The following is a 15,279-nucleotide window of genomic DNA, read 5'->3' on the forward strand; positions in this document are numbered from 1 at the left end:
ACGGGGTGTGGAATACAATGCGACAGAACTGAATAGTGAAGATGGTATATTAGAGACTATTGTATCGGGGACCCTTTCTCACCGAAAAGTCATGGCTTTATTTATAGCAGACCAACATACCTAGGGGCCACTTCTGCCCTGGAAAGATGTATTTGTTCACACATAACAAGCTTTACAGGTGTCCAAAACTGTGCACAGTAGTTAGGTGGCATTCGTCCATTTGCCGAGAATTTAAGTCCGATGGTTTTCTTGTACACAGGGAACGCTACAAGGTTTCAAAATGTTTGCAACTTGCTCCCTCAAACCCTACTAGAAAAGACTTAAACAGTTACTTGCATCTATATGCTTTTGCATCATCCCACTTACGCGGTTTCGAGGAGATGGTAGAATGGCACCACCTAGGTTATTACAACTCTCTTAATATTGCCGAGGAGAAACACCGTGAAGCTACCCAAGGCCGAACACGCAGTATATCAAATGAAAGGTTGAGTAGATTTTTGAAATGGGGGGTGGGGTCACCATGTATCTGCGAACTATGGCATAATCCTACCCTCTCGATTAATTAGGGAGAGAGCGGACCACCGGCTGGAGGGAATCTGTTTATGGTGTGACATTCGTTACTTTCTCTTGGATTGCGGTACTCACTTTCCCTCGTGGCAGTCATAGAGCACGATGGAGTCGTCGTCGCTGCTGGATATCACAGTTTCCCCGTTGGGGCTGAAGTCAAAACAGTTAATTTTGTCGGAATTTTCTCTGAAAACCTTAGCTACGCGAAAGCTGCGCAGCACGTTATCGGTCAACTTCATCTCTGGGAACGCAAAAGTGGTCTCCACGACCCGGGGGGTTTCAACAGTAGAAAGAGCAACTAAATGCGGCAGCAGGAGCGGTGCTGCAACCAGAGGGCAGCCGACAGCGGGATTTACTTAGGGACCCGAAGCCGGGCCCCAGCGGAAGGTCGCAAAACGAGAACAAAGGATGTTCGTGAGGTGCAGAGAGGGAAACGTGAATTCGGGGCCCGCCCGTGAGACTGGCGGGAAACTGGCCAATGCAGCAGCGGAGGCCGTGCAGGCCTAGGGGGCAGAGGGCCAAGCCCAGGAGGCGAGCCTGAAAACTCCGGTATCAGAAAAGGGGCGGTGAAGACTACCCCTCACGTTTTCGTCTGTCAGAAAACCTGCTGCGGGCCGGGACTCGCGTCTCTACACAGTTCCCGGTTCACACCGCCTCACTTCGCTCTCATTGTCTCCGCCCTTTTACCGCTACAGTGGTGCAGGGACGGATCGCGGTGCATTGTGGGTCAGAGGGGCAAGGGCACGTGACCGGGAAAACAAGGTTGCCGAACGCCATTTTATAAGCGAGGAACGGCGAAACTTGTGGAAATTCTGCGATACTAGAAGCGCTTTCCTTTTGAGAAAACTTACGCGTTGGTCTCTAATGAGTTATACCTACATTCTAAATGACGGATTTGGAAGGAATGGCAATTGTAGAGCTATAAAATAGAATCTTTGCCATAAACTGGACCATTGCCAGGAACAAAGATGGCCGCAACTAAAACGAACGCAGTGTGAGAAAGTGAAAAGAGACTAACGAGGTAATTCAGAAAACAGACGACACCGTGCTAATAGAAACCGCATACCGCTTCGTAGTATGTCTATTATGAACGTAGAAAAAGATTCGTGCGAGAGCCCCCGTAGATGTGTAATAAAACTTGTTTATTAATAGGTTACCATGTTTACTGCATGACACAGTGCCACAGTAGTGAAAGCATAGTGATTCCATTATATAGAAGTTGGTATGTACCCTTGTCTCGTTTGTTTGTTTTTAATCCGTGCATGTGCACTGCATATAAAATATTGTCATAAGAAACCTACACACATTTGAAAAATAGTAATTATAAATGAATGAGGAAATTATATTCCGATGTTTTTTAGGTCTCGCGACCTATCAATGCGCGCAAGCGCATTGAGCGGAGCGAGAATTCAAGTGCTCGAAATCCTCATGAACCAAGGGCTTCTTGCGCTGCGGTTTTCATTAAGTTCACGTGAATCACGTGACCAAACAAGCACGCGCATCAGCCTCCCTCCCTCCCTCCTACTCGTACTTTCAGTTTCTCCCGCCCCCATCCGGCCTCTCTCCAAGCGCTTTCGCACACAGGTATTCCGCCTGCCACACTTCTCCTCCCATTCCCGCCCCCCCACCAGGCTCTCCCGCCCCCATCCGGCCCCATAGAGCTCATTGTTGGTGTTGAATGTTCTCCAATAATTTCAATCATTTTTCTTATTTAAAGAAGCCAGTCTCCAGGCACTTCTACACTGCAACATGATCCTGCGCTATTTTTAACTGTTGAAGTTAAACTTCTTATTCAAGGGGTTGCCTTGCTCGCTCGGTGTTTGTCCCTATCCTGGAGCACAGCCTCTTTACCATCCTTCTGAGTGGCTCACTCGCATTCTTCCAATGCTCAAATATAGTAACCGACTAAACCCCATGAGAATGAATGTTTTCCATCTCTCAGTGGTGCAGTTGCCTCCGTGAACAGCCCCTTCCTCCATCTGTGCGCTCTGTGTTGTTTCCACATCCGTCCTCCCAAACAAATCCTTTGCTTTCCCCGCACCATTCCTGCTCTCTCGCCCGATCCCCGTCGCTTGCCCCACGCAGCACCCCAGCCCGCTCCTACTTGGCTCCCCCCGCACGAGCATGTCTACATGTCCTATGTATGGGAAATGACTTGAGTGCCAGCAGCGATCGCCTCGTCGTGCCTTTATTTAAAGAAGCCAGTCTCCAGGCACTTCTACACTGCAACATGATCCCGCGCTATTTTTAACTGTTGAAGTTAAACTTCTTATTCAAGGGGTTGCCTTGCTCGCTCGGTGTTTGTCCCTATCCTGGAGCACAGCCTCTTTACCATCCTTCTGAGTGGCTCACTCGCATTCTTCCAACGCTCAAATATAGTAAACAACTAAACCCCATGAGAATGAATGTTTTCCATCTCTCAGTGGTGCAGTTGCCTCCGTGAACAGCCCCTTCCTCCATCTGTGCGCTCTGTGTTGTTTCCACATCCGTCCTCCCAAACAAATCCTTTGCTTTCCCCGCACCATTCCTGCTCCCTCGCCTCTCGCCCGATCCCCGTCGCTTGCCCCACGCAGCACCCCAGCCCGCTCCTACTTGGCTCCCCCCGCACGAGCATGTCTACATGTCCTATGTATGGGAAATGACTTGAGTGCCAGCAGCGATGGCCTCGTCGTGCCTTTTTTTTTCCTCGGCATTTGAATCGGTAAAAAAACATTGGTAAAGCAAATAGGCCATAAAGGGTTTTAAAATACTGATACCAGTAAAAGTTGTGTATCAACCCTGAGCAAATTATTAGGCAAAAAGTCAGTGCCAGCCACTGCGATCACTTCTCCCGCCCCCATCCGGCTTCCCTCCGACCATTTGCCACACTCCTTGCCTCTGTCTTGCCTCCCCCTCCATTCTCCTCCCCTCGCTCCCATTCCCCCCCCCCACCAGGCTCTCCCGCCCCCATCCGGCTTCCCTCCGGCCATTTGCCACACTCCTTGTCCTTGCCTCTGTCTTGCCTCCCCCTCCATTCTCCTCCCCTCGCTCGCATTCCCGCCCCCCCCACCAGGCTCTCCCGCCCCCATCCGGCTTCCGATTACTTAGCACACCGGGATACACGAGGTAACAAAGGCCGTCTTCTGCCAAGCAAGCCCGCAGGCGCCACGCAGCCCCGGCTTCCCTCGGTCCACAAGCAGCACTACCTTCATCAGTAGAGCAGCAGTAGCACGATCTAACTATGCATCACAGAGCGTTCTGCACAGCCGGGGATCGCTTCCTCGGCACATTTCAATAGCACGTGCTGCCTAATAGCAGAGACCAGCACAGAATACCAGCATGTACCCACAGCAGCACGTTTCACAGCACAGCCCACGTCTCCCACCCCACAAGAGACGGTACTGCTCGGCTATGTCTCCCAGTACATCAGATACCAACACTGTATAGTGCCTTGGCACGCCTGTCAACAAGCCTGACAGCAGCACTGTCCACCAGCGCATCAGTGCCCTCGTGTCACTAAGTGCTCTGCCAGCACGTCTCAGAGTCCTAGAAGTCAGAAATGAGAAGCGCCTTTTCGGCGTCTGCCATCTCACCAGACAGCAGCACTGCCTCTCCATGTCTCAGAGCACCAGATGTCACAAATGAGTAGCGCATTTTCTGCGTCTGCTACCTTACCAGACCGCAGCACTGCCTCCCCATGTCTCCCAAGTGCACAAGCCAGCAGCACTGCCTCACCATGTCTCCCAGTGCACCAGACAGCAGCACTGTCTCGCCATGTCTCCCAGTGCACCAGCCAGCAGCACTGCCTCGCCATGTCTCACACCACCAGACAGCAGCACTGCCTCGCCATGTCTCAGAGTACTAGATATCAGAAATGGAGTAGCGCCTTTTCTGTGTCTGCTACCTCAGCAGACAGCAGCACTGCTCCACCAGACCCCTACTGCATCTGATGCCAGAGCGAAGCCTGACTGGCCATGTCTCCCAGTGCACCAGCCAGCAGCACTGCCTCGCCATGTCTCACACCACCAGACAGCAGCACTGCCTCGCCATGTCTTAACAAGCATTGGCATTGCCAATAGGTCTCGCTTGTGGGACCTTATAAGTATTTAGTTATGCAGCACAATATCCTTAGTGCAACAACATCAACTGTTGCATGCCTAAACACTTATAAGGTACAAGGTTTAGCCGTGCAACAGCTGATGTTGTTGCACCAAGGATATTGTGCTGCAAAACTAAATACTTATAATGTCCCACAAGCGAGACCTATTGGCTATGCCAATGCTTGTTTTTTCTAGATTTTCTTCTAATCCGTTCTGAAATGTTGGCATATATGGAACAGGGTAGCATAAAGTGAATTTCTGAGTCTTTTTAGGTCTCACCTACCTAACAGCTCAAGCAGTCTTGTTGGTAAAGACCTATGTAGGCGTCCCAAGAGCTTAGTGGGCTTACAGTCTGTCCATTGCTTACAAATGGATGAATTTTACTGTCACTCTTGTTCAGTAGCGGCTGGTGACATTTGAAGGTGGTGAGGCGTCAAATTATTGCCGTTTCGCGAGCGAGCCCGAACAACCTTCGGGAGGTGGTGGGGGGGGGGGAGAGAGAAAATGTTGAAAAAAGAGTGGACAAATGGTGCATTTTCAAGCAAATTTGAGAAAGCAGGAAGGTTAATAAAGCAATACAATTGAATTATTTATCATTTAAGAAATTGAAATTTTTTATGAGCTATAGAGGACAATCTTTGTGTATGCAGATGTTATCATTTGCCCATATTAACTTTTGAACACACTGATACACTTTCAATGGTTTTAACTATACAATAAATACATTCATTGACTGTGCAGTGATGTACATCAATATGATGACACTATTTCCTTAAATTAATTTTCTGTTTCCATGCAAGAAACGCCATTTAAAATTGTTATGTTTCTCCTATCGACGGAGCAATGAGGAGGCAGACTAGGCTTTCAGGGGGGAACCGCTTTATTTAAATATCTCTCTGCAAGGAGAGCGCCGAGCGTGTATCGCGCCGACACTCCGCTGCGATCTGCGCGCATGCGCAATAGCTCCGTGATTCTCGTCTTCGCGTGTTGCGTCATTACGCAACCCGCGAAGACTAGAGCGACTCTTCATATCTCCCCTTTTTACACACATTGAAAAGAGTTCACTAAGTCCTCTCAACTTAACATTCCCCCAGTTCAAAGTCTCTGAAATGGTGGGGTTTGACTACCACTCTGCTCGCGTGTGTGCGTCTTACCGGTGTGGAGACTTCTCGAGTGCAGTTCTCAGCAGGGCTCACCCTGCTATCTTTCTGAGGACTCTGCTCTGCTCTTTCTGGAGTCGCCGCCATCTTCTCAATCTGCGTTTCCTCTTCAGCGGGCATATCTTGATCTCTCCCATCCTCACAAGATCCCTCTTCTCTACGGTATTCTTCACCTGCTGCAGTGACCCCTTCACATCCTCTTGCTCCTTGATCTTGTGGGACTCTTCCTTCCTCTGTAGGCCACTGTAGGATCTTGTTGATTTTTGCCATTCGATTTTGGGATCACACATTTCCATCGCTGAGTAACGCTGCTTTGTCGTATACTTCTTCCACTTGCAGGGGTGGGCTGTACTTGCTCTCTCCTTTCTTTCTCAGCACCGCCAGTTTGACTCTCACCCACTCCCCTCTTTCAAGTGCTGCCTCTTTCATGCTTTTTTCCTATTGTAATGTTCCGTATATATCTTCTGAGCCTTCTCCAAGTTGTGTTGCACCACTGCCGGAGACCATTTGCTAGTGATGGTCTTTTCCCTCCAAACCACATTGTCTTTGGTGAAGGGGTGCCTGCCTCTTAAAATCTGGAATGGGCTGTACCCTGTTGATGTGGGTGTAATCCGGTAAGCCCAGATCATGCGCATGATCTCCTTTTCCCAGTCCTTGCCCTTTGTTATGGCCGCTTGGATGGACCCCATGATGACTCGATTGAATCTTTCTACCTGTCCGTTGCTCGAAGGATGGTATATGGAAGTGTGCTTGATTTTGATCCCTTTCCTTTCCATATACTTGTACCACTTTTCTGAGGTGAATTGCGGGTCGTTGTCACTCAGGATCGTTCTCGGGATCCCTTCTCTCAGGAAAATCGAGGTGAGGAATTTTATCACTCTTTCAGAGTCCATTTCCTCTTTGATGTGAACCTCAGGCCACTTGGAGTATTTGTCCACTAAGACACATACATATTTCGGCAGTCCTTGGTTGTCCAACACGGGTCCCAAAATGTCTACTGACACATCCTCCCACGGGTTGCGTGGTAGGTCGAATTTTCCCAGAGCCGGCCTTAGAGGTTTCAAAATTTTGTCAGCTCCTTGGCACTGATCACAGTCTCTCACATGCCTTTCCACTTGTATGTCCAGTCCCGGCCACCAGTACATTTGTTTCACTCTCATTTTAGTTTTAACTATGTCGAGGTGTCCTTCATGTAGCTGGGCCAACAGGTGCTGGATCAATGTCGTAGGAGGTACCACCTTGTCTCCTCGGTACAGGAAGATTCCTGAGTCACTCACCGATAGTTCTTCGAGGACTTCATAAAATTTCGGTAGCCCCTCCTTCAACCTCTTCTTTTCGGGCCAACCGCTGAATATGTACTCCTTGACCTCACAGATTTCTGCATCCCCATCATATGCTTGGGCCCATTCTTTCTGGCTAATCACCCTTTCTGAGTCCTCCATTACCGCTATCATCTCTTCACTCTCTGCGGCGGGGTTGGGAGCCTCTTCCATGGCCGAGGCTCTACTTAGGTAATCAGCCACCTTGTTGCGTGTCCCTGGTATGTATTCCACATCATACTCAAGTAGTTTCAATGTCATTTTGGCTATGCGTGGTGTGGAGGTCGCATGTCCACTCGAGGTTAGAACTTTGACAAGGGGCTTGTGGTCTGTCTGCAGTCGAAATCTCGCGCCCCACAGGAATTGCCTGAATTTCCCCATGGCCCACACCACTGCCAGCATTTCCTTCTCAATCACACTAAACTTCTGTTCAGTGGGGGATAAAGCTCTGGAGGCAAAGCTGAGGGTCTCCACTGTTCCGTCTGCCCTCTCATGCGCCAGGACTGCTCCCGGCCCTTTTTCACTGGCATCTGTCGTCAGTATGGTCTGACCTAGGGGATCATACCCTTGGAGCGGTACTGCTTGACTTATGTCCTTTTTTAACTCTTCAAACTCTTTCTGTGCTTCTTCATTCCCCTTGAACGCTGTCTTGTCTCTTATCAGCTGCCTCAGGTGATGTGTTTTGGTGGCAAAGTGTTGGACGAACTTACTGTAATACTCGGCCATCCCTAGGAAGGATCTCACTTCGTCTTTGCTGTTGGGAGCTCTGGCATCACAGATCGCTCTCACGTTCTCTCTTTTCGGCGTGATCCCGTGTCCTCCTATCTCATGCCCAAGGTATGTGACTGATGTCATTCCCAGCCGACATTTCTCCCATTCTGCGGTCAAGCCATTTACTTGTAGTACACTCATCACCTTATTCAGTTTCCTGTCATGGTCTTTCTGGTCCATCCCTATCACCAAAATGTCATCCTGAAAGTACTGGATGCCCTCGATGTCCTTGAACAGGCGGTGCATCAACTTTTGGAACACCGCTGCACCGAAGCGAGACCAAAAGGCATCATGCGGAATTGATAGCATCCAAACCGCGTTATGAAGGATGTTAGCTTCCGGCTCGTTGGATGCAGGTCTATTTGGTGATAGGTCGATGGTGGACAACCACTTTACCCCTCTTGTTTTGGCCAGCATTTCCTCTATGCGAGGCAGCGGGAATTTCTCTACGATCAGGCACTTATTCAGTTCACGAAGGTCCACCCACAGGCGCACCTTGCCATTTGATTTTCTCGCCACGACCAAGGACGCCAGCCACTCCGAGCTGTCTATGGGTTCGATTATTCCTTGCTCTTTCAGTCTACGCAGTTCCTGTTGCACCGCTTCCTTTACTGCTAGGGGAACATTCCTCACCTTGTGGGACACTGGATTGGAGTTTTCCTCGAGTAGGATTTTGTGTGTGAACAGTTTACCGACTTTCCATCCAAACACCTTCGGGAAGTCCTGTTTCATCTTCTCCAGGTCCGGCCAGCACTCATGGTTTGTCATCAGCACTTGTATGTCTCCCCCCGGGTCCAGTTTTATCCCCAGGTCTCCTTGATCCATCCACCCTAACATAGATGGACCCTTCTCCGCTACGTACAGCTTGCACTCCGCCGTTCTTCCTCTGAATTCGAACAGTAGAGTCCTATACCCCACCATGGGTATGGGGTTGTTTGTGTACGACACCGGCCGTATGTCTGGAGGTTCTAATCTGGGTCCCAGGCTGGGCTCGAATTCTTCCTCCCATACTGATCTCTGGACTATGGTGTACGGGGATCCTGAGTCTATTACGATCTTGATCTTCACTCCTCCTATTAGCATGTCACATTGTGGTTTACGAGAACGCTTGGTGTCAATTCCCAACACTTGCTCCTCAATGCACAACACAAGGTCATCTTCTTCCAGCCCATCATCTTCACATTCTGGTTGGTCTTGTGCCACGTACTTCACCACAGGTCTCTTGACTTTCCTGCGGCACACCTTCTCATAGTGACCTATTAGGCCACAGAACATGCATTTCGCCCTAAACGCCGGGCAGCGTTTATCTTGGGCTGAGTGGGTCATGTTTACGCACCTGTAGCACGCTGTCTTGCTTTCCATTGCCTGTTTTCCAGTCTGTCTGGGTTTTCCCGCCCATCTGTTCGCTCCTTTACTTTCTCCGGGCGCCGTTCTGTACCTTCCTGAAGGTTCCGAGTCTTCCACTCTGTTCACCATAGTCCTCTGGGCAGTCTCTCTTTTTGCCGCTTCGGCGCATCGTTTCGACAACTCAGCTTTCTTTACCATCGCTTTGACCTCCTTCAGCGTCGCTTCTCCGTGTGCCCACAGTTTATCTTGTACCGTCTTATTGGTCGTGTGCATAACGATTTGATCTTTTATGAAGTCGTCCTGGAGGGCCCCGTACTTGCACGTGATCGCCAACCTTCTCAAAGCTGCGACATAGTCGTCTATGGATTCACCCACTTCTTGCTTCCTTTACTGGAAGTTGTAGCGATCAATGGAGACACACACCGCGGGACGATAGTGATTGTCCAGATCCTCTATGGCATGCTTAAAGACGTCGACACCCGCTTGTGGTCTGGTCGTGGGCAACACGTTAGTGAATACCCTTATCCCTTCTGGGCCTAGGTTGTGCAGGAGTATCCTCCTCCTCCTAGCACTGGGGAAGGCTTCTCCATTTACGTCTTCTTGGGCCTCGAGATAATTCTTGAAATATTCCCTCCAGTCTTCCCATTTCATCTGGGGTTCCCCTGGTTTGGGCAAGAATGGGATCGGCGCTGTGAGCGATGATGGTTGCGCGCTCATCCTGACCTGCTCATCCGGTTCCGCTCCCTGGTTCCTCGGACTGCCCGGTGCGCTTGCACTCTCACCATGTATCGGGTTCTGTCGGGGTTCTTCTGCGCCCCCTACTCTGCGGTCCTCCAGTTCCGCCAGGGCCTCTGTTGGGTCTATCAATCCCCTACCGTGCTCCTCCTCCTGGCTGCTGCCTTGTCCTGGTACTGGTGCACTTGGTGGGTGCTCACCGCTCTTTTGCGCTTCTGCCGCACTCTCCCTGCTCCACCAGCAACTCTGGTCGTCGTGTCTTCTCCTGTTGTGTTCCCTCTTTCAAGGTGGTCAGCGTGAAAAGATGTGCCCCTTGACTGCTGCTCCTCCTTTTTTCAATGTTTTTTCTTCTGTGTGGGAGATCCCACTCCTCGTCGCCACTGTTATGTTGCTCCTATCGACGGAGCAATGAGGAGGCAGACTAGGCTTTCAGGGGGGAAACACTTTATTTAAATATCTCTCTACAAGGAGAGCGCCGAGCGTGTATCGCGCCGACACTCCGCTGTGATCTGCGCGCATGCGCAGTAGCTCCGTGATTCTCGTCTTCGCTTGTTGCATCATTACACAACCCGCGAAGACTAGAGCGACTCTACAAAAACAAGCATTGGCATAGCCAATAGGTCTCTCCTTTGGGACCTTATAAGTATTCAGTTATGCAGCACAATATCCTTGGTGCAGCAACATTAACTGGTGCATGGTTAAACACTTATCAGGTCTCAAAGGCGAGACCTATTGGCTAGCTTCCAAGCAAGGGGGTTCCCTATCCAGATCTGCAGTGGGAATTTGCCGAACAATTTACATTAAATGTTTTATGCTTCATGGACATTTTCAGGGTTGTCTTTGCTGTGTTGTGAAAACTAAAGAGCAGACCGAAACGAAGATCTGAACCCATCTAGCCTTGAACAACCGACATAGTACCATGGCACTCGAGCACCGCAATGCTCTGCACAAAATGATCAATGCAAACACATTTGTACCGATTGCTGCAGAAGCCCATTTTGTGCAGCCATCCATCGATGAAAATATAATATTTACACTTAGAAGGTCGGTGCAAAAAAACCTCAGGTAAAATTCACTGCACTTGTACAAAGTTTACATAGTCTGGCCACACTCAGATGTTTTTCGTTGTCCGGGCTGCAGTTACACGTGTGCTTAAAAGCATCTTTCTGAGCGTGTATGTGTGTGTGTTTGAGAGAGAAAAACAGAGAGAGAGAGAGAGAGGGTGGCATAATATGAGAGAGAAACGGAGACCGCCATGGAAGCAGATAGGCTGCGGAAAGAGTGAATGAAAGAGAAAGAGTAAAAGAAGGGGAGCAACCGAGAGAGTCGTGGAAGCTGACAACAATTTACATTAAGATGTTTTATGCTTCATGGACATTTTCAGGGTTGTCTTTACTTTGTTGTCAAAACTAAAGAGCAGACCGAAACGCAGATCTGAACCCATATACCCTTGAACAACCGACATAGTACCATGGCACTCGAGCACCGCAATGCTTGCCCCAAAATCTGCACAGAATGATCAATGCAAACACATTTGCACCGATTGCTGCAGAAGCTCGTTTTGTGCAGCCATCCATCTGTGAAAATATCATATTTACACTTAGAAGGTCGGTGCAAAAAATAGCTCAGGTAAAATTCACTGCACTTGTACAAAGTTTACGTAGTCTGGCCACACTCACATGTTTTTCGTTGTCCGGGCTGCAGTTACACAAGTGTGCTTACAAGCATCTTTCTGAGCGTGTATGTGTGTGTGTTTGAGAGAGAAAAAAACAGAGCGAGAGAGAGAAAGGGGCATAATATGAGAGAGAAACAGAGACAGCGATGGAGACAGGCTGTGGAAAGAGTGAATGAAAGAGAAAGAGTAAAAGAAGGGGAGCAGCAGAGAGAGTCGTGGAAGCTGACAGCGAAAAAGGGAGAACAAGAGTGCCACGGAGGCTAAGAGTAAATGTGTGTGTGTTTGAGAGTGCGAGAGAGAGAATACAAGAGACAAGTGATAGCTACGAAAGGCAGATAGAGCTAAATAAATTATATCCATGAGAACCACTGTTTTCTAATGTAATTATACACCTAGTTTCGCATAGGCAAATGGGTTGGTTTTGTTGTGTAAGAATGTGCTCAGTGTGTTCAGCCTGGATATATGCCCCCATCACGTTCAAAGTTTACCGCCACCAGTGTCAGAAGAAGTCATTCAGCAATGCAAAGGAACTAAAACGAGTGCTGAGTTTATTGAGATGAATGTAATTACTATAAAAAAAGGAAGGAATCAGGAAAGCATAGATTTAAAGGCTGCAACGTGCATGCTCCTTGTAATATGTTTTATTTCCCAAGGGACAGAGCGTGCTTCAGGGGAGAAGGCGACGTCTTCTCAAGCCTCATTTTGCTTTCACAGTTTAGCTCCTAATTGCCTCATTAGGGTGCACGCTCTTCCTTTGATCAACAAGGTGCTTCGGAAAAGTCTTCTTGTCCTGCTGTTAGTTGTTAAATGACTGCTTCCTCATCCATCATGCCCAGGAAGCCAGCTGTTTTCACATGTCTCTAAGACATGCTTTGAAAACAGGCACGGACTGGTAAAATCCATGCCTGGTTTATTTTCTTTATCAAGATGCTGTATGAAACGTCGGCTTCCAGCTTTTCATAGTACTTGGAAAGTCTGAGAAATAAACTACTGGGAGATAGATGCTTCGGAAGTCTGATCTAGCATGACTTTTCTAAGTGATTTATTACATGGCGTCTGGAGTAAGCAAATCGAAAGTGAAAGATCCTCACTTTTCAGAGAGCAGGGAGGGTTTCCTAAAACGCTACATAATGATGTTATCTTTGAATAGGAATACATGAGAATTAATATAAATTGCTCAAATCATAGGTGAAAATCTATGATGCAAATCTATGATGCAAAAATTCACAATTTTATCAAGGGAAGCTTTGTAAAGCAGAGACCAGGTATTTTATGGCTAACCGTGAAAGCGATCAAAAGTGAAAGCGATCGCGATTATAACAAGAAGCCTCAACAAGCCCGGGAGTTGTGTCCGCGCGCACGTGCAAAAAAAAAAAACACGCGAGTGGTGTGCATGAAAGAAGGAGAGGCCAGGGAGCTGAAAGCTGGCGGTAGCACGTGTGCACACGTGCGTGAACTCAAGCGCTAGGCCGTGTGGCAGCACTTTTAAAAAACTAACTAAATGTCTCGCAGAGCAGTGCATGCGCTGGCTCAGGCGAGACCTAAAATGTGCAGAATATATGAATGCTTTTCAAGTAGTGCTCTGTGTAAAAAATGCATGCATGTAACAGTCAAGGCTTCCCATTTTGAGTTATTGGTGATAAATGTATGACCTTGTCATGTGAGTCAGGGCGCTTTCCTGTTAGGTCATGTGTAAAACAAAGGCTTTGTTAGCGTGACACGCACGTTCTACATCCCACCTTGCTTCAGGTTTCCAGATTCTGCTCAGATGTTGTAGGCTGCTGTACACGTGCCATACGTCCAACAATGCCAAAAGTTCCTTTACTACCTGCTCCTGACCCATACTATTTATGCTGTATTAACGGTTCTAATTTAGTTATCTGTCAAAGTAGACAGAACAGTCAAGGCATCCCATAGGAAAAACAAACACCAGGGGAAACTTAAATACGTGGTACTTTGGACATAAATATTGCGTGGTACCGCATCTACTGCTGTGATTATTGGGATCCATGTTTGGCACCATAATCACAGCTTGTACCCCAGCAGGCCCACTCAACCTTTCATCCTTTCAAAATCGATAAAATGAGTACCGCTGATTGGTAACAATACAGAGCTGTAATTTGCCAGAAGCGCCTGTTATGTCTGTTATCCGTGATTAGACCCGGCCCTTGATAGGGCAGTACTGACAGTCCTCCCAGGGACACCTCACCTGTATGAGACTGCCCCACATTTTCCAGCAGGGCTGCCACTCTTCCTTTGACACAGTACTGGCATGTCGGCGGGGGCTGCATTAGTTCCATTGACCACGTACTGACTCTTGCTAGCCAGACATGCAGACATCTTAAACGCCTGTAATGAGCTTGAGTTTCCTAGAATGACTGTGCTACCTTGTCGGATAACCGGGGGACAATAAACGGAGTGCACCTTTTATTACATGCTGGACCCGGTGCGTGCACTTTTTATTACATGCAGGCCTCGAGGTTTGCAGCTCTCCCCCTCCTGGCCACGCTGCTCTAAAATTGGTCAGTGGCAGGCATATGGGTGCCTTTATTACATGCAGGCCTCGGTGGGCGCATCTTTTATTACATGCAGGCCCCTTTGCCTGCGCACCTTTTATTACAAGCAGGTCTAAGAATACTCAGCAGTAGTCCGTCAGAGGGCGATAAAATCTGGTTTTGGCTTGACAGTGATAGCAAAGTATGTTCAAGGTGCTCCTGACATTTTGAAAGGCATTTTGCATTCACTCTCTGCTTAGCATCTAACAGTAGTCTGCATGATGTCCCCACAATCATCATCATTGCGAGGAATAGCCACTTTTGTTGACATCCTGTCAAAGAATGAAAAAACAAGGATTCAGGTGTGTTCCATTCATCTAGTAAATTAGGCATGGTATTGCAAGTGTGATTTAGCGCTTACCGCAATGAATGAATGACAGAAACCAGTCAGGAGGCCATGAAATGGTGATATGACAGGAAGGCTAGTCTGGCCGAGTTTAGCCTGACCAAAAAGTGTGGGTAACGAAGCCGGTGGAGCCCAGGGTCCTACAAGATTACAGGTCTGTGCCCTATGAGGTGAAAGAGCTCAAGAGTGAAGTCGCTACTTGGTCTGCCTCAAGACTTCAGGGAACCCTTTAAGGGTTTTGCATGTCAATCGCCTCAAGCCCCACTTTGAGAGGTTGTCAGACGCAAGCTTGTACTCTAATTAACACAGGAGCCGAATGAAGCCTAGTTACCCATGCCCCTCTCAGGACATTACTGTCAGTTATTGTAAACTCCTTCCAGGTAAGTACTAAGGGGGGAAAGAGGATTGGGAAGAAGAGAAGAGAAGAGACAGCCCGACTGGTATCCTGTTATTCTGTGTCGTCTTCTTTCTTCGTGGTGTTGCTAAAAACAATTGCAGTAATAAATACCTCTTTGTAATTTTAAACAGTGCATTATTAAAGATAACTTGTCTTACCAGGAATACCTTGGACCTTGTCTAATGACTCAATTTTGCAGATTACTGGTAAAGATATTTATACTCTATTTTCTTTCTTGCAGGTTGAAACTGAAGATTTTCTAGAGTCTACTTGTCATACAGAGAAACAAAAGGTAAGTGTACAGCTTATTTACTTCTTCTTATTATTT

The 15,279-nt window shown here is 48.1% G+C and overlaps 2 protein-coding genes across 3 annotated transcripts in view; one reads left to right on the forward strand and one right to left on the reverse strand.

Moving 5' to 3' along the window:
• WDR82 (WD repeat domain 82) overlaps positions 1 to 1,269 on the reverse strand; it is a 125,825-nt gene extending 124,556 nt beyond the window's left edge. Inside the window, exon 1 of one of the 2 annotated variants that reach the window (XM_078661466.1) lies at positions 646 to 1,269. In XM_078661466.1, the coding sequence (XP_078517592.1) occupies positions 646 to 806 (161 nt within the window). In that variant the 5' untranslated portion in view covers positions 807 to 1,269. Of the gene's footprint in view, positions 1 to 120 lie in introns of both variants that reach the window. The other variant, XM_078661467.1, reaches the window with a different exon arrangement.
• Positions 1,270 to 1,451: 182 nt separating this feature from the next.
• Positions 1,452 to 15,279, forward strand: part of GLYCTK (glycerate kinase) — a 110,387-nt gene continuing 96,559 nt past the window's right edge. Inside the window, exons 1-2 of the mRNA XM_078661465.1 lie at positions 1,452 to 1,588; positions 15,193 to 15,243. The gene's annotated coding sequence lies outside the window, so the exon portion shown is untranslated. The remainder of the gene's footprint in view (positions 1,589 to 15,192; positions 15,244 to 15,279) is intronic.

This window comes from Lissotriton helveticus, chromosome 9 (genome assembly GCF_964261635.1).
Source record: "Lissotriton helveticus chromosome 9, aLisHel1.1, whole genome shotgun sequence".
Lineage (NCBI taxonomy): Eukaryota > Metazoa > Chordata > Amphibia > Caudata > Salamandridae > Lissotriton > Lissotriton helveticus.